Below are 19,535 nucleotides of genomic sequence, written 5' to 3'. Positions count from 1 at the left end.
TGTAATAAATCTCCTCCTCATGTAATCTTCTTACTACTGGGGTAACACACTGTCACAAACCTCCTCATGTAATCTTCTTCCTACTGGGGTGACACACTGTAACAAACCTCCTCCTCATGTAATCTTCTTCCTACTGGGGTGACACACTGTAACAAACCTCCTCCTCATGTAATCTTCTTCCTACTGGGGTGACATGCGACCTCCACTCCAGCACAGCTCGGCACCGCCTCCTCCATAGCATCACACAGGTCCTTCAGTCATCATTTCTTCTATCCTGCTCTGCTCCACCCCTAACATGTGACATGTCACATGATGTTGACATCATCACAGATCCTATACCACCAGCATTTAGAAATCCGGCTGGGGAGAAGGTAGAGTCAACCACAGTTTTAGGTTCGGTAGAAAACCGCATACGGGCAAAAATGAGCTGACCTGTTCACTCCTGTCGGCTCATTGAAATACATTACATCCGGGCGGCATACGGCAGGGATACGGGAGCGCCCTGTTTTAGCTCACCCCAGTATGCGATCCCGTATTGGGAAAAACGTGATGTGAACCCAGCCTGTACCATTGCCTTATGTCTGTTATTAGGTATATTGCAATGGGGACATGGACTTATACGGCAAATATGGACAGAACATTCATACTGCATGTACGGCTATAGCTTTTGTGCTGCACATATACTCACAGGATTTATACTGCTCGTACGCTCATAGCATTTATACTGCACATACGATTATGCATCTATACTGCATTTAAAGGGGTACTTTTTTTTTTTTAAATGAACTGGTGCCAGAAAGTTAAATAGATTTGTAAATTACTTCTATTAAAAAATCTTTACTTTTTGAATTTCTTTTTTGTGTTGTCCACAGTGCTCTCTTCTGACACCTCTGTCCATGTCAGGAACTGTCCAGAGTAGCATAAGTTCCTGATACAGGCATCAGGTGTCAGCAGAGAGCACTGTGGACAACACAAAAAAGAAATTCAAAAAATAAAGATTTTCCTCTGTAGCAAACAGCTGCTAAAAAGTACTGAAAGGATTAAGATTTTTTAATAGAAGTAATTTACAAATCTGTTTAACTTTCTGGCACCAGTTCATTTAAAAAAGGAGTACCCCTTTAAGCTCATAACATTATACTGAATGTATGCTCATAGCATTTTGATTGCATGGAGGCTCATGGCATTTATACTGCATGCACGTTCATAGCATTATACTGCACGCACGTTCATAGCATTCATACTGCTCGTCCGCTCTTAGCATTCACGCTGCACGTACACTCACTGCATTCATACGCCTCATATGTTTAAAACATTTATACTGCACACACGCTCAGAGCAGTCTTACTTTACCTATGCTCAAAGCATTTATACTGTGCGTATGTTCACAGAAAAAAAAAAAAAAAGGGAAAAAAATAAATACATTGAGCCTACCATGTCTGCAGGGAGATACATTGCGTAATTGTTGTTACAGACCTATTTAGAGCTATTATATCACGACCCACAGGCCGTAGTATACCCATTATGCCTGCCACGCCTGCAGGGGGATGCACTGAGCATTGTTGTTACTGACACCTCTTCAGAGCAATAATATCACAACATTGATGAGGTAGTATACCTGTTATGCCTGCCATGTCTGTAGGGGGATGCACCACACAATTGTTACTGACACGTTTTCAGAGCAATAATGTCACGTCCTGTATGCAGTACTCTGTCTGCCGCGTCTGCAGGAGATGCATTGCGTATTTGCTACTGACACGTTTTCAGAGCAATAATATCAAGGCTCTTAGGCTGCAGTATTCCTGTTGTGCCTGTCACATCTGCAGGGGGATGTATTTATTGTTACTGATACATCTTCAGAGCAATATTATCATGACTCATAGAAGGTAGTATACCTGTTATGCCTGCCAAGTCTGCAGGGTAAAAAACTGCGTAATTATTGTTATTAACATGTATTCAGAGCAATAATATCACGGGCAGGTAATGGTAGAGAATCAAAGAACATTTTTTTTTTTTTGGCCCTTTATGGGCGGGGTCCAGGAAGAGGTTATAGTTCACTACTAAATATCATGTTAAGTAACACAGTCAGTCAAACAGATGTTACACTGGCTTTTGTACACCCCCGGCACCTCAAACGCGGAGGGTACATTACTATATGGTTCCTGGTTTAGGTCCAGTTTTAGGACCGAAACGCGTCACCTTGTCATGTTCTCCTGGTCTTTTTGGCTTTTATTGGAATAAAACATCCTGTTCCTTTATACTCGCGCTGGACATTTTGCTTCTGCTTGTTGGTTCCAGTCGGTGTTGGTTGCCCACGCCGGTCCTGGTGCGACGGGCTGAGGGAGTGAGCTGAACTACATACATCTTTGCTTCCTGGTTTTCTGTATTATTCTTTAAGGTCTAGTGTTTGGACGAGGTAACTGATAATTGTGTGGTAGAGGGTGTGATTCAGGGCAGATGGAATTACCCTAGGGGCAGATGGCATTAACCCCTTGTATTCATGACATGGGCATGGTTTATCCACAATACCACCTGAAGGTATACCGCTGGATCCTGGGCTAGGCACCGGGGCAATAATGACTTCGACGTCACGTTAAGGACAAAGGTAGCTTTACTGAGTGATGAATTGAACAGTCTACACAGTTCAGCCAGGCACACGGAGGTGACCAGTGACTTCAGAGACCTTAAGGGCTTGCTGGGACTTGGAGTAGATTTGGACAATTTTAGTGCAGGTCACTCTGACTTGACAATAGATGACTGTGACTTACTTGACTTGACTTGAGACTGACTAAGCTGTGTAACTTACTCGTAGACTTGAAGGCTTGTAGCTGAAGGACAGACTTGAGGCCTCCTATGGACTCCATACACACTCTAGGACTTGACTGGACTGGACCTCAGGAAAGACTTAACTGGAAATCAAGAGCATAAGAGAGCGAACTAGCTCCACCCAGGACTTATATAGGGGAGACTAGGAGGGGTCCCATAGGTCACCCTTAGGTCACATGGTCACTGATACCTCACGGGGTTACGCTCACATGACAACTCACATGACAACTCACATGACAACTGGTGATCACATGTTAACATTTCTTAAAGCAATAACACTCTTATATACATTTTATAGTATAACACATGGCAGAAAATATATATACATAAGGGGTCAGGTGTCGGGGGCCCAGGGGACACTGCAGGGAGGCTGCCTGCCGGGCAGCAAGGGAACAGGAGTATAACTCCTGTACTGGGCCACCACAATTGGTTTTCTCAACTACTGCCAGGTTTTTTGGCCCTCTATTGGTGTTATTACTGTTATCATTATTACTGATATTATATTAGTCTCAGGCAGCTTGTTCACATTGTAGCCTCAACCACAAGTGGAAGCCTGTTAAGGCTGAGTTTGTGGTTGGGGCGTGAGAGTATATAACGCCCCCCTGCATACAGGTCAGGGCGTGTTCTGCGTTCTGTGCCGCCCAACCCACCCTTATTCTATCATTCTCCATCTGGGTAGGCCTTCTATAGGCGTGCCCACAGTCGCGGTTCTGGGCACACTTCTGACCGCTGTCAGCATTTTATTATTATTGAGATTACTGTTATCGTTATTACTGATATTATATTAGTCTCAGGCAGCTTGTTCACGTTGTAGCCTCGACCACAAACATAGGCAGATTTTACAATAGGGCTAGTTCACAAAACGGCAAATGTATCACATGATATGTCTGCCCTGACTATAGTTCATGATAAGATGTGAGGATGTAATGTCGTGATTAACCACAAAATGACCCATCAAATCCAATACAGAGAAAAGACATTTGTTTGCATCTGAACACAGATAATGATTATTTCTGGTTTCTGGAGTTGTTCTTTGTCTCCTCTTCCATTGCTTTTATCACTTTTACCTTTTTGATCTCCAAGTCTTTGGATAATACTTTTCCTCTCCTCTCCCCCGTGTAACTCTTTTCTCCCTGCCAGGAAGCCCTGAATGTTTGTAAGAGATGAATAGCCCAAGGCTATCTTTTTAGGTCAGGTCTATGGTGTAAGGTACATTTACTTATTCTGTTTGTTAAGGATCATCTGTGTATTGTGTAGATTCTCATAGATGCCAAGTAAGGAACAAAATGTGTCAGATCTGGGAAATTTTATATTTCAGTCTTTCAAAAATTATTTATTATATAAACTATGTGTATAAAATATGTTACCACTATACAGTGTTGGGCCCCCTCGATTAAATGATTCTGAGAGCCCCCCTTCACACATACAGAACATGTGCATGTTCACTTCATGGGGTAACTTTAGCTTGGTGTTGACTGGCCGACAGCTACCTCGCTCGATAACCCCATACACATGCATGCTCAGTTGAGTGTGCTTGTGTCTTCAATGGGGGTGAGTCATGAGACCAATTTACACATTAGATGGTTCACCAGTCCTACCGCAATTGGCTGATTTGGCCAACATTTATCTAACATGCATGGCCAGCTTCAAGCAACGGAATTGCTTGAAGGGGTACTCCCCCCCCCCCTAGACATCTTATCCCCTATTCAAAGTATAGGGGATAAGATGTCTGATCTCTGCTGCGGCACCCCAGTCATCTGGTGCACAGAGCGAAATTCGCTCCATGCCGAATGACTAGCAATGCAGGCTCGTGACATCACAATCATGCCCCCTCGTGATGTCACATCCTCCCTCTCAATGCAAGTCTATGAGAAGGGCCGCCACACCCCCTTCCATAGACTTGCATTGAGGGGGTGTAATGTCATGAGAGGCCGTGACGCGTGGTGTCATGAGAAGCCTCTGACGCCGCAGCCAGCTCTCTAACCAAGTGCCGGATGCTGCAGGGAGATCGTGTGGGGTCGCAGTGGCGGGATGCTCACGATCAGCTTTGGTTAGCGGTGGAGTACCCCTTTAACAAGAGCCCTGTAGAAGAGTGATACATCTCTCATAACATGACCTGGTCGCTAGACTCTTAGACCTCTTGTCAACTTTTTTATTCACACAACAAAAATAAGCTATAGTGGTGACTTTGTTATAGTTATAGTGTATGTCAATCATAGCTTGGTCATACTGTGTTGCATCTTGACAGAAGGGATTGTGTTGCAGCAATCAGTGCAAGATCTGTAACAATCCGCTTGAAATCTTTAGCAAATATGAAACAATTTGCCCATTATCTTGTAGGGGCTTGATAATTGGCCCTTTAGCCAAATTGGGTGCACCAGTACGCTCAACGGCAAAGCTAAAGAGGGTGCAGAGGCCTAAATTGACCAAACTTTTTAGATTGTCAGCTGAACATGCATTTGGCTGACCACTGTCTATTCCAAATCTGATATTCACATGCACACTTGGCCTGTTTTCTGATAGGGATAAAGCTGCTGCCAGATACTTGGCAGTGGCTTATCTCTCCTAGAACACAATGAATTGGCTGTTAAAGGGGTACTCCACTGCCCCAGCATTCGGAACATTTTGTTAGTTCCGATCGCTGGGTGCGGGCTACGGGGGGTGTGACATCACGGCCACACCCTTTGTTATGTCATGCCACACCCCCTCAATGCAAGTCTATGTGAGGGGGTGTGGCAGCCGCCACGCCCTCTCCCATAGACTTGCATTGAGGGTGCATGGCATGACGTCACAACCCCTGCAGCCCGCACCCAGTGATCGGAACAAAATTTTTCGAATGCTGGGGCAGTGGAGTAACCCTTTAAAATCCAACATCAACTGTCAGATGGAAGAATCAGGAAGCTCCCATAAACATTAGGTCATCGGACCGACCCTCCTTTATCAGCGGCTTTGGCAGACTTTTATCTTCCTTAGTCCTGGAGATTGATGGGACCCTTCTACATCATAAAAGTAAAGGAATGCTAGAAATGGCATCTGAGATTCTGAGGCCCCTAGTACCGATTCAGCATCAGAGCCCAGGAGCATTACTCTGTACCCTTGGGCACACTTTTCTCTAGTTACATTTAATAATGCAGAAAAACTGCTGTGCCTGCTGCGAAAATGTTCTTAGCGGTTTTGATGACATACAAGATACAAGGCCAGCTGTCCTCAGCCCAGATAGTTGACTTGAAGAGAATCAGATTAATGAGATTTGGTTGCTCTTTACCATCTGTGGGGGTTACCGAGCCTTTATCATGGTCAGAAGTTCTGCATCAGAAAATCAATGTTCATGGAACTTCTCCTTCCTGCTTCCTATAGAATGTTCCAGTCGATTCATTTTTTTTATTTATTTTATAAACATATTTCAGGAATCGACACAACCCTCCCGTGCTTTAACCTGCCATATTGGATCAGTACTACACCATTTCATACCGTGGTGTTCTCCAGGGAGTTTAATTATTTGTGTTGCACCATTCCACAACTGGAATATCTCCCTTTTAATGGCAATTTATGTTTTAAGGTTAGCAGTCCTTAATCCAAGTTTTAAAATGTCATATCACTAAAAAAATAATTTGTCTAGTTTCTGTAATTGTCTCACAATCCCTCTGTTCTGCTGCTCACTCGTTCTGACATCCACTGCTTAGGAAGGGGTGTGTGCGAGACAAGCAATGTGCCCTCCCTCACTCACCATGCAGTCACTTCCTCCATGAGTCTTTTGTGCTGTGCTTGGTATTTTCATCCAATCACTGCAGGCTGCTCCATAACCCCCTCCTCTCTGTTTTCAGACAGAAGTCTGACACATGTGCTGCTTTGTCCCGTTTTCATGCACAGGACCCCGTACACCCGGAAGTGCTGTAGTGCAAGCCTTTTTGTTTTACTGTAATCTCTGACCTTTCCCAACATTTCTGTTACGCCGAGCGCTCCGGGTCCCCGCTCCTCCCCGGAGCGCTCGCTACACTCTCCCCGCTGCAGCGCTCCGGTCAGATCCACTGACCCGGGGCGCTGCGATTCCGCTTCCAGCCGGGATGCGATTCGCGATGCGGGTAGCGCCCGCTCGCGATGCGCACCCCGGCTCCCGTACCTGACTCGCTCTCCCTCGGTCCTGTCCCGGCGCGCGCGGCCCCGCTCCCTAGGGCGCGCGCGCGCCGGGTCTTTGCGATTTAAAGGGCCACTGCGCCGCTGATTGGCGCAGTGATTCCAATTAGTGTCTTCACCTGTGCACTTCCCTATATCACCTCACTTCCCCTGCACTTCCTTGCCGGATCTTGTTGCCATCGTGCCAGTGAAAGCGTTCCTTGTGTGTTCCTAGCCTGTGTTCCAGACCTCCTGCCGTTGCCCCTGACTACGATCCTTGCTGCCTGCCCCGACCTTCTGCTACGTCCGACCTTGCTTCTGCCTACTCCCTTGTACCGCGCCTATCTTCAGCAGCCAGAGAGGTGAGCCGTTGCTAGTGGATACGACCTGGACACTACCGCCGCAGCAAGACCATCCCGCTTTGCGGCGGGCTCTGGTGAAAACCAGTAGTGTCTTAGAACCGGTCCACTAGCACGGTCCTCGCCATCCCTCTCTGGCACAGAGGATCCACCTCCTGCCAGCCGGCATCGTGACAGTAGATCCGGCCATGGATCCCGCTGAAGTTCCTCTGCCAGTTGTCGCTGACCTTACCACGGTGGTCGCCCAGCAGTCACAACAGATAGCGCAACAAGGCCAACAGCTGTCTCAACTGACCGTTATGCTACAGCAGTTACTACCACAGCTTCAGCAGTCATCTCCTCCGCCAGCTCCTGCACCTCCTCCGCAGCGAGTGGCCGCTCCTGGTCTACGCCTATCCTTGCCGGATAAATTTGATGGGGACTCTAAGTTTTGCCGTGGCTTTCTTTCCCAATGTTCCCTGCATCTGGAGATGATGTCGGACCTGTTTCCCACTGAAAGGTCTAAGGTGGCTTTCGTAGTCAGCCTTCTGTCTGGAAAAGCCCTGTCATGGGCCACACCGCTCTGGGACCGCAATGACCCCGTCACTGCCTCTGTACACTCCTTCTTCTCGGAAATCCGAAGTGTCTTTGAGGAACCTGCCCGAGCCTCTTCTGCTGAGACTGCCCTGTTGAACCTGGTCCAGGGTAATTCTTCCGTTGGCGAGTATGCCGTACAATTCCGTACTCTTGCTTCAGAATTATCCTGGAATAATGAGGCCCTCTGCGCGACCTTTAAAAAAGGCCTATCCAGCAACATTAAAGATGTTCTGGCCGCACGAGAAATTCCTGCTAATCTACATGAACTTATTCACCTAGCCACTCGCATTGACATGCGTTTTTCCGAAAGGCGTCAGGAGCTCCGCCAAGATATGGACTCTGTTCGCACCAGACGTTTCTTCTCCTCGGCTCCTCTCTCCTCTGGTCCCCTGCAATCTGTTCCTGTGCCTCCCGCCGTGGAGGCTATGCAGGTCGACCGGTCTCGCCTGACACCTCAAGAGAGGACACGACGCCGTATGGAGAACCTCTGCCTGTACTGTGCTAGTACCGAACACTTCCTGAGGGATTGTCCTATCCGTCCTCCCCGCCTGGAAAGACGTACGCTGACTCCGCACAAAGGTGAGACAGTCCTTGCTGTCTACTCTGCTTCTCCACGTCTTACTGTGCCTGTGCGGATGTCTGCCTCTGCCTTCTCCTTCTCTACTGTGGCCTTCTTGGACTCTGGATCTGCAGGAAATTTTATTTTGGCCTCTCTCGTCAACAGGTTCAACATCCCAGTGACCAGTCTCGCCAGACCCCTTTACATCAATTGTGTAAACAATGAAAGATTGGACTGTACCATACGTTTCCGCACGGAGCCCCTTCTTATGAGCATCGGATCTCATCATGAGAGGATTGAACTTTTGGTCCTCCCCAATTGCACCTCGGAAATTCTCCTTGGACTTCCCTGGCTTCAACTTCATTCCCCAACCCTGGATTGGTCCACTGGGGAGATCAAGAGTTGGGGGCCCTCTTGTTCCAAGGACTGTCTAAAACCGGTTCCCAGTAACCCTTGCCGTGACTCTGTGGTTCCTCCAGTAACCGGTCTCCCTAAGGCCTATATGGACTTCGCGGATGTTTTCTGCAAAAAACAAGCTGAGACTCTACCTCCTCACAGGCCTTATGATTGTCCTATCGACCTCCTCCCGGGCACTACTCCACCCCGGGGCAGAATTTATCCTCTCTCTGCCCCAGAGACTCTTGCCATGTCTGAATACGTCCAGGAAAATTTAAAAAAGGGCTTTATCCGTAAATCCTCCTCTCCTGCCGGAGCCGGATTTTTCTTTGTGTCCAAAAAAGATGGCTCCCTACGTCCTTGCATTGACTACCGCGGTCTTAATAAAATCACGGTTAAGAACCGCTACCCCCTACCCCTCATCTCTGAACTCTTTGATCGCCTCCAAGGTGCCCACATCTTTACTAAATTGGACTTAAGAGGCGCCTATAACCTCATCCGCATCAGAGAGGGGGATGAGTGGAAAACGGCATTTAATACCAGAGATGGACACTTTGAGTATCTGGTCATGCCCTTTGGCCTGTGCAACGCCCCTGCTGTCTTCCAAGACTTTGTTAATGAAATTTTTCGTGATCTGTTATACTCCTGTGTTGTTGTATATCTGGACGATATCCTAATTTTTTCCGCCAATCTAGAAGAACACCGCCAGCATGTCCGTATGGTTCTTCAGAGACTTCGTGACAATCAACTCTATGCCAAAATTGAGAAATGTCTGTTTGAATGCCAATCTCTTCCTTTTCTAGGATATTTGGTCTCTGGCCAGGGACTACAAATGGATCCAGACAAACTCTCTGCCGTCTTAGATTGGCCACGCCCCTCCGGACTCCGTGCTATCCAACGCTTTTTGGGGTTCGCCAATTATTACAGGCAATTTATTCCACATTTTTCTACCGTTGTGGCTCCTATCGTGGCTTTAACCAAAAAAAATGCCGATCCCAAGTCTTGGCCTCCTCAAGCGGAAGACGCCTTTAAACGACTCAAGTCTGCCTTTTCTTCAGCTCCCGTGCTCTCCAGACCTGACCCTTCCAAACCCTTCCTATTGGAGGTTGATGCCTCCTCAGTGGGAGCTGGAGCTGTTCTTCTACAAAAAAATTCTTCCGGGCATGCTGTCACTTGTGGTTTTTTTTCTAGGACCTTCTCTCCGGCGGAGAGGAACTACTCCATCGGGGATCGAGAGCTTCTAGCCATTAAATTAGCACTTGAGGAATGGAGGCATCTGCTGGAGGGATCAAGATTTCCAGTTATTATTTACACCGACCACAAGAACCTCTCCTACCTCCAGTCTGCCCAACGGCTGAATCCTCGCCAGGCCCGGTGGTCTTTGTTCTTTGCCCGATTTAATTTTGAGATTCACTTTCGTCCTGCCGATAAGAACATTAGGGCCGATGCTCTCTCTCGTTCCTCGGATGCCTCAGAAGTTGAACTTTCTCCGCAACACATCATTCCACCTGACTGCCTGATCTCCACTTCCCCTGCCTCCATCAGGCAAACTCCTCCAGGAAAGACCTTTGTTTCTCCACGCCAACGCCTCGGAATCCTCAAATGGGGTCACTCCTCCCATCTCGCAGGTCATGTGGGCATCAAGAAATCTGTGCAACTCATCTCCCGCTTCTATTGGTGGCCGACTCTGGAGACGGATGTTGTGGACTTTGTGCGAGCCTGCACTATCTGTGCCCGGGATAAGACTCCTCGCCAGAAGCCCGCTGGTTTTCTTCACCCCCTGCCTGTCCCCGAACAGCCTTGGTCTCTGATTGGTATGGATTTTATTACTGATTTACCCCCTTCCCGTGGCAACACTGTTATTTGGGTGGTCGTTGATCGATTCTCCAAAATGGCACATTTCATCCCTCTTCCTGGTCTTCCTTCAGCGCCTCAGTTGGCTAAACAATTTTTTGTACACATTTTTCGTCTTCACGGGTTGCCTACGCAGATCGTCTCGGATAGAGGCGTCCAATTCGTGTCTAAATTCTGGAGGGCTCTCTGTAAACAACTCAAGATTAAATTAAATTTTTCTTCTGCATATCATCCCCAGTCCAATGGACAAGTAGAAAGAATTAACCAGGTCTTGGGTGATTATTTGCGACATTTTGTTTCCTCCCGCCAGGATGACTGGGCAGATCTCCTTCCATGGGCCGAATTCTCGTATAACTTCAGAGTCTCTGAATCTTCCTCCAAATCCCCATTTTTCGTGGTGTACGGCCGTCACCCTCTTCCCCCCCTCCCTACCCCCTTGCCCTCTGGTCTGCCCGCTGTGGATGAAATTTCTCGTGACCTTTCCATCATATGGAGAGAGACCCAAAATTCTCTCTTACAGGCTTCATCACGCATGAAGAAGTTCGCGGATAAGAAAAGAAGAGCTCCTCCCGTTTTTTCCCCTGGAGACAAGGTATGGCTCTCCGCTAAATATGTCCGCTTCCGTGTCCCTAGCTACAAGTTGGGACCACGCTATCTTGGTCCTTTCAAAATTTTGTGTCAAATTAATCCTGTCTCTTACAAACTTCTTCTTCCTCCTTCTCTTCGTATCCCTAATGCCTTTCACGTCTCTCTTCTTAAACCACTCATCCTCAACCGTTTTTCTCCCAAATCTGTTCCTCCCACTCCTGTTTCCGGCTCCTCGGACATCTTCTCTGTCAAAGAAATCTTAGCTTCTAAAAAGGTCAGAGGGAAAACTTTTTTTTTAGTGGACTGGGAAGGTTGTGGTCCTGAAGAGAGATCCTGGGAACCTGAGGACAACATCCTAGACAAAAGTCTGCTCCTCAGGTTCTCAGGCTCTAAGAAGAGGGGGAGACCCAAGGGGGGGGGGGTACTGTTACGCCGAGCGCTCCGGGTCCCCGCTCCTCCCCGGAGCGCTCGCTACACTCTCCCCGCTGCAGCGCTCCGGTCAGATCCACTGACCCGGGGCGCTGCGATTCCGCTTCCAGCCGGGATGCGATTCGCGATGCGGGTAGCGCCCGCTCGCGATGCGCACCCCGGCTCCCGTACCTGACTCGCTCTCCCTCGGTCCTGTCCCGGCGCGCGCGGCCCCGCTCCCTAGGGCGCGCGCGCGCCGGGTCTTTGCGATTTAAAGGGCCACTGCGCCGCTGATTGGCGCAGTGATTCCAATTAGTGTCTTCACCTGTGCACTTCCCTATATCACCTCACTTCCCCTGCACTTCCTTGCCGGATCTTGTTGCCATCGTGCCAGTGAAAGCGTTCCTTGTGTGTTCCTAGCCTGTGTTCCAGACCTCCTGCCGTTGCCCCTGACTACGATCCTTGCTGCCTGCCCCGACCTTCTGCTACGTCCGACCTTGCTTCTGCCTACTCCCTTGTACCGCGCCTATCTTCAGCAGCCAGAGAGGTGAGCCGTTGCTAGTGGATACGACCTGGACACTACCGCCGCAGCAAGACCATCCCGCTTTGCGGCGGGCTCTGGTGAAAACCAGTAGTGTCTTAGAACCGGTCCACTAGCACGGTCCTCGCCATCCCTCTCTGGCACAGAGGATCCACCTCCTGCCAGCCGGCATCGTGACAATTTCATGCGACCAGAGACAATATGTCATAAGTCACATGGTCTCCCTTGGTGTGGATGGGTGGATAGCGTTACTTCAGTAAATCCCTTCTATCCAGCTAACCACCCACCCAATGCAGCATAGCTATGCTCCCCTGGAAACCATGTGACTTACAAAATATTGACTCTAGGTGCATGAAATGCTGGGAAAGGTAAGATACCTTAGTATTTTCTTTGTACTGTATATATTTGGCTTCTGTGTTATATCCTCTACTGCAAACATCAGCAGGAAGGCTCAGTGTGTATCTTATTTGCTTGCTATATCTGCTCTGCACAAATCCTCATTTCCATGTCATTTTAATAATTTACAGACCAGGGGTAGAAGTAGCTCGAGGGAAATCAAAGAAGGCCCAAACGTATGCACTGAGAGACTTCCATCTTATACCATTACTATATTACCACTGGAATATCAACTCAGTCATGAAGTGGTCCTGTATCCTGTGATCTCATAGCTCTTCTGTCTGAAAGGAGATATTTCAACTTGCTCTACAATGTGGGGTCAACATTCCAGAAATCCAGGTTATAAAGTGAAGAATTTGCTGTATATCATTACATCGAGTCCATGGGGATTAGCAGTGCAGGCTGGAAATAAAGCATTGCCTATTTGAGTCAGTGGAATAGGTCCCTTGGGATTATCATATTGCAGAAAAGTGTCTTGTTATTTCTGCTTAATGTTCACAGACCTTACAACTTACCATTTTCTGGTTACATCATGTCATCTGAGAGACATAGTTTTACTTATTTACATCCTGTATAGCCTTGGCTGAGAGGTAGGCACCCATAGAATTCAATGGGCTGTGCTTAGTCATCACAACTGAAAGGCTTTAAAGGGTTATTCTAGGAATGTTTTTATTTGACTATGCTACAGTGGCTGTAAAATTAGTGTAGTTCATATTATAGTGTCTGTACCTGTGTGTGACGGTGGTCTCAGGTTTTCCCTGGTTGCAGTGTGGCCGAGACATTTCATCACTAGTCAAGTGATGACAGGGAGCCTGTCCTGCTTCAATGGGTGAAGCAAACGCTGGGTGGGAGAGAGATCATTCTGCAATTAATTGTATTTTTGCAACAGCTTGAGGGAACCCTGGTTAGAAAACACTGGTCTTTTGAATGGAATGCAGTTCATTTGTGTTTCAATGGGGGGATGGGGAGGGGGTGGCTGATATGTGGGAGGGAGGAAAGTGACCTCCCACTTACAAACTATGAACTATGTGATTTGTAGTTGAAGAAGGAAACAGCGTTATGGTAATCTCACAATATAAACAATATGAAGACAAGTGCGGATTCTTCCTAAACATGTTCATTACTGTCTGGCAGGTACGTACTAAAATCACCTTATGGTGGATAAGCCATTTAAGTGCAACATTTGACTTATGCTAACTCAACAAGAAGCCAAAGGACTAGTTCCCACTTGGCACTGTTGAAGACTACAGTTCACCTAGTGACCTGTGATATGTTATATATATCTTCATAGGAAGAAGTCAGTTGCTCCACCACACCCTAACACAGGGTTAAATTGCATCCAAAGTGAAACCCTAATCTGTTGATAAAGGCTCCATGCAGTAGAGTTAACCTTATAAAATGCAAAGCTCCTGTGTGCAGCCCTTGGTGTGTATTATGAACGTGTGGCAGAAAGTCCTGCCAAGGCCGAACTGCTTAGCCAAAGAATGGAAGCAAAGAATCTGGCAGTAGGGTTTGTGTATGGCTCATCCTTAGAAGGTTCTGATATGCGTCCCCAACATTTACTTTTATATAAATAATTTTTCCACCCTATAGTTGACATTTTAGAATGAATGTGTATTGTTATCATCGTATGGTGACAGCTAGGGAAAAAAAAGCCCTAGCCGTATTGGATAATTGGATATATTCTTGTGCACTTTTATATATTAAAATACATTGGGGAGATTTATCAAAATCTGTGCAGATCTGATCGATTGCTATTGGCAACTGGTCAACTTTTCCTCGTCACAAGTTTTGATACATCTTCCCCAACGTCTTTCTATAATTCTGTATAAACCGCTGGCCTTGTTGACATATCTTGTTGTTTATTCCAGGTATACCAAGATGAAAACCGCTACCAACATCTATATCTTCAACCTGGCCTTGGCCGATGCCTTAGTGTTAATAACACTACCATTCCAAGGCACAGACATTATCATGGGAATCTGGCCCTTTGGAAATGCCCTTTGTAAGATTGCCATCGCTATTGACTACTACAACATGTTCACCAGCACCTTCACCCTGACCATGATGAGTGTGGACCGGTACATTGCCATCTGTCATCCTGTAAAAGCCCTTGACATCCGTACTCCTCACAAAGCAAAAGTAGTCAATGTCTGCATCTGGATTCTAGCCTCCTGTATCGGAATCCCTGTAATGGTCATGGGGTCGGCAGAGATGGACAATGAGGGTCAGTATGAAAGTAATTTAGGAAAATGTTATCATAGATAACGAGTTTAATTGATGTATTTTTATAGTGTGTATAAGGTCAAGGGGGAAAGACATTACATTTTACAGTAAAATCACATGCATCAGTTTTGCATTGAAGTCGTTGACAGTGCATTTTTAGCAGGTTTTTCAGTAAACACAGAGGGGGAGAGAATCAAAAAATATAGTAATACAAATACACCAGATTTCTAAAAGTGGTTCAGGCTGTTTATTTACTTCAAGTTGGCACCGTCTGACTGCAAAGTCATACCTACTTCATGGTAAGTCACTCTCGGTGTACTGCATAAGTCATTAAAAAAAGTCTGAAACACATGAAAGTGACTTTTTTTATTAGACAAATTGCACCATATTTTTGGTGCGGACAATTTTGATTACCTCCCCAATGCATTTTTTTTTTGCCTGATCTTTACAATGCACTAAAATTTGAAGAAAAAAAAAGCACTGGCATATATTTATCAGTTTGTATAAGGCAAAAATGTATCCGATTTGCCCATAGCAACAAAACACAGCTCAGCTTTAATTTATCCAGAGCAATCTGAGAAATTAGGGGGAATTTATCATTGTCTGTGTAAATTGAGTCCTTTTTACCTCTGTTTGCCTGGGCCGATGTCATGTGTTCTTCCCCCACATTAATTTTAAAGGTGCATGCTCTTCATAAATTTGAGATTTAATAGACAGATCGCAGTGGGTGTCACTTCTGACACCCGTTGCGATCTGTTTATTAATGCAGGTACTACAACTCCCAGCATGGAGCAGAGTGTGGTTCATGTTGGGAGCAGTAGTAGCTGCAGTTAAGGACAGATCACAGCGGGTGTCACTCCTGACACCGCTGCGATCGTCCTGTATAAGTTATAGAAGCAGCCGGCCGCACTTCTCTGGTCCCCTGCACTGTAGTCTCTGATGTAAAGTTCTCTTCACATCCCAGATTTGTATATGCCGCTGAGAATTGTGATTGGCTGGAACCATCTGACCAACCACTTCTCTCTGCGGGAAATATGAATCTGTGATGTGAAGAACCTCACATCGCAGAGTACAGTGCAGGGGAGCGAAAAAGTGTGGTCGTGCTGCCTGCTTCTATAGATTATATAGGAGGATCGCAACAGATGTCAGAAGTGACACCCAGGGCGATCTGTCTATTAGTACAGGTACTACTACTCTCAGCATGCTAAAACATGTAATAAAAAGGAAAAAAAGTTAAAAACACGCACACTTTATGAAATACATTATTAAAATACATTACTAATTAGAGATTAGCGAACTTACAGTAAGTCGATTCGTCACGAACTTTGCGGCTTGGCAGTTGCTTACTTTAGCCTGCATAAATAAGCTCAGCTTTCAGGTGCTCCGGTGGGCTGGAAGAGGTGTAAACAGTCCTAGGAGAGAGTCTCCAGCCCACCGGAGCACCTGAAAGCTGAACTCATTTATGCAGGATAAAGTCAGCAACTGCCGAACCGAGAAGTTCGTGACGAATCGAATCACTGTAACTTCTCTCATCTCTATGACTAATGAAAAGTTTCACAAAATTAATTATAAAAAATATATTATTTCTACAGTTAAATGGACCCTTTCTACATATATATATTTAAAACCCAATATGTGTGTGTGTGTATGTTCCAGCATCACTTCCAAATGGCTAAAGATATCGACATAAAACTTGGCACACATGTTACTTATCTGTCAACAACAAACATAGGGTAATTTTACCCTTTATTTTGTGGTAGTGTAGTGTTTTTAGGGTGCATTCCCACAAGCGGGGGTTTACAGCGAGTTTCCTGCTGGGAGTTTGAGCAGCAGCGGAAAATTTGCTGCATCTCAAACTTGCAGCGATAAACTCCCTGTAAACCCCAACCCGTGTGAATGTACCCTGTACATTCACATGGGGGGGGCGGTGGAAACCTCCATCTGTTGCAAAACTACAACTCCCAGCATGCCCTTTGGCTGTCTTGCATGCTGGGGGTTGTAGTTATGCAACAGCTGGAGGCACACTGGTTGCGAAACACGTATTTAGGTAACAAACTCAGTGTTTTACAACCATTGTGCCTTCAGCTGTTGTAAAAAGCTACAACTCTCAGCATACCCAGACAGTCAAAGGGCATGCTGGTTGTAGTTATGCAACAACTGGAGGCACACTGGTTGTAAAACACTGGGAGTTTATTACTTAACTCAGTGTTTTGCAATCAGTGTGCATCCAGCTGTTGCAAAACTACAACTCCCATCATGTACGGTCTATCAGTGCATGCTGGGAGTTGAAGTTTGCAACATCTGGAGGCACACTGGTTGCGAAACACCTACTTAGATAACAAACTCTGTGTTTCGCAACCAGTGTGCCTTCAGCTTTTGCAAAACTACAACTCTCAGCATACACTTACAGACAAAGGGTATGCTGGGACTTGTAGTTATGCAACAGCTGGAGGCACACTACTGCAACTCCCAGCATGCCCTTTTGCTGTTGCATAACACTAGCTCTTGTGTGCATGCTGGGAGTTGTTGCTAAGCAACAGCAGGAAGCCAACCTTACCTCCTGCTGCTGCGCACTGAAGATCCGCCTGCCGTCGCCGACTCCTCTCCTAGGGCCCTAGTTATGCAACAGCTGAAGGCACACTACTGCAACTCCCAGCATGCCTTCTGCTGTTGCATAACACTAGCTCTTGTGTGCATGCTGGGAGTTGTTGCTAAGCAACAGCAGGAAGCCAGCCTTACCTCCTGCTGCTGCGCACTGAAGATCCACCTGCCGTCGCCGACTCCTCTCCTAGGGCCCCGATCCTGCCGCCGATGCCTGGGATCTTGGGCGCCAGCTACAGGTACACACTCCCAGCACCCGCTCTTCCCCCCCAACACAGGGGTGGAGCGGTTGCCGTTAGGGACACCCCTACAGCAGGTGTCATGATTCGTATCTGATTTTGAATCAGGACGATCGTGAGGTGGCACCAGTGCATCCTCACTCCTGCTGCTAAAGGATCACCGGGGACCCGATTGACCAGGAATTGCCCCCAGGTGTAGTCACGGGATGCCTGCTGAATGATTTCAGCAGGCATCCCAGTCCAATCCCTGCTTGGTGAGCAGCAGGGACCGGATATACTCAGATCGTACAGGTACGCCCTGAGTCCTTAAGGATCGGGGATGCAGTCGCACCACAGGAAGTTCCAAAGGAAGTTCTTTTCTTTTTGAATGTCCTTTCTAGTCTGACCATGAGGTGACACCATTTTCTACCGCACCGGGTGACACCAGAAAGTGAAACACAAAGTGAAACACAAGAGAGAGATTGTAGTACCTCCCCTTGTTAGAAAGGGGGGCTGAGCAAGGAGCCCATAGGCTAGCGGCGGGTCATCTGGTCACCTGGTGCTCTCCAGGCAACAAAACAAGTGACTTTAACCCCTTAAGGACCGGGGTTTTTTCCGTTTTTGCATTTTCGTTTTTTGCTCCTTGCCTTTAAAAAATCATAACTCTTTCAATTTTGCACCTAAAAATCCATATGATGGCTTATTTTTTGCGCCACCAATTCTACTTTGTAATGATGTCAGTAATTTTGTCCAAAAATCTACGGTGAAACGGAAAAAAAAAATCATTGTGCGACAAAATTTTTAAAAAAAACGCAGTTTTGTAATTTTGGGGGCTTCCGTTTCTACGTAGTACATTTTTCGGTAAAAATGACACCTTATCTTTATTCTGTAGGTCCATACGATTAAAATGATACCCTACTTATATAGGTTTGATTTTGTCGGACTTCTGGAAAAAATCATAACTACATGCAGGAAAATTAATACGTTTAAAATTGTCATCTTCTGACCCCTATAACTTTTTTTATTTTTCCGTGTATGGGGCGGTATGAGGGCTCAATTTTTGCGCCGTGATCTGAAGTTTTTAACAGTACCATTTTTGCATTGATAGGACTTATTGAATGCACTATTTTGGACTTTGGAATTTTTTTTGCGCGCACGCCATTGACCGAGTGGTTTAATTAATTATATATTTTTATAATTCGGACATTTCCGCACGCGGTGATACCATATATGTTTATTTTTATTTACACTGTGTTTTTTTTTTTTTGGAAAAGGGGGGTGATTCAAACTTTTAATAGGAGAGGAGTTAAATGATCTTTATTCCCTTTTTTTTTCACTTTTTTTTTTGCAGTGTTATAGGCATAGGGACCTATGCACACTGCACACACTGATCTTCATCATTGATCACTGGTTTCTCATAGGAAACCAGTGATCGACGATTCTGCCGCATGACTGCTCATGCCTGGATCTCAGGCACTGAGCAGTCATTCGGCGATCGGACAGCGAGGAGGCAGGTAGGGGCCCTCCCGCTGTCCTGTAAGCTGTTCGGGATGCCGCGATTAGCCGCAGCTATCCCGAACTGCCCGACTGAGCTAGCCGGCAACTTTCACTTTCACTTTTAGCCGAGCGGCTCAGCTCTAAGCGCGGCTAAAGGGTTAATAGCGCGCAGCGCCGCGATCGGAGCTGCGCGCTATTAGAGGCGGGTCCAGGCTTCACTATGACGCCGAGCCCGCCGTGATATGACGCGTGGTTACTGTGTAACCCCGCGTTATATCAGGAGAGCAGGACCAAGGACGTACATGTACGTCCTTGGTCCTTAAGGGGTTAAAGGGGTACTCTGCCCCTAGACATCTTATCCCCTATCCAAAGGACCACCG

At 46.6% G+C, this 19,535-nt stretch overlaps 1 protein-coding gene across 2 annotated transcripts in view; it reads left to right on the top strand.

The window, feature by feature from the left end:
- The window catches only part of OPRL1 (opioid related nociceptin receptor 1), a 143,825-nt gene that overhangs the window by 96,915 nt on the left and 27,375 nt on the right, over window positions 1-19,535 (top strand). For both annotated transcript variants that reach the window (XM_056547538.1, XM_056547539.1), the window contains one exon: window positions 14,485-14,840. In XM_056547538.1, coding sequence (XP_056403513.1) covers window positions 14,485-14,840 — 356 coding nt within the window. The remainder of the gene's footprint in view (window positions 1-14,484; window positions 14,841-19,535) is intronic.

This window comes from Hyla sarda, chromosome 12, assembly GCF_029499605.1.
Source record: "Hyla sarda isolate aHylSar1 chromosome 12, aHylSar1.hap1, whole genome shotgun sequence".
Lineage (NCBI taxonomy): Eukaryota > Metazoa > Chordata > Amphibia > Anura > Hylidae > Hyla > Hyla sarda.
This window is presented reverse-complemented; position numbering and strand designations above follow the sequence as displayed.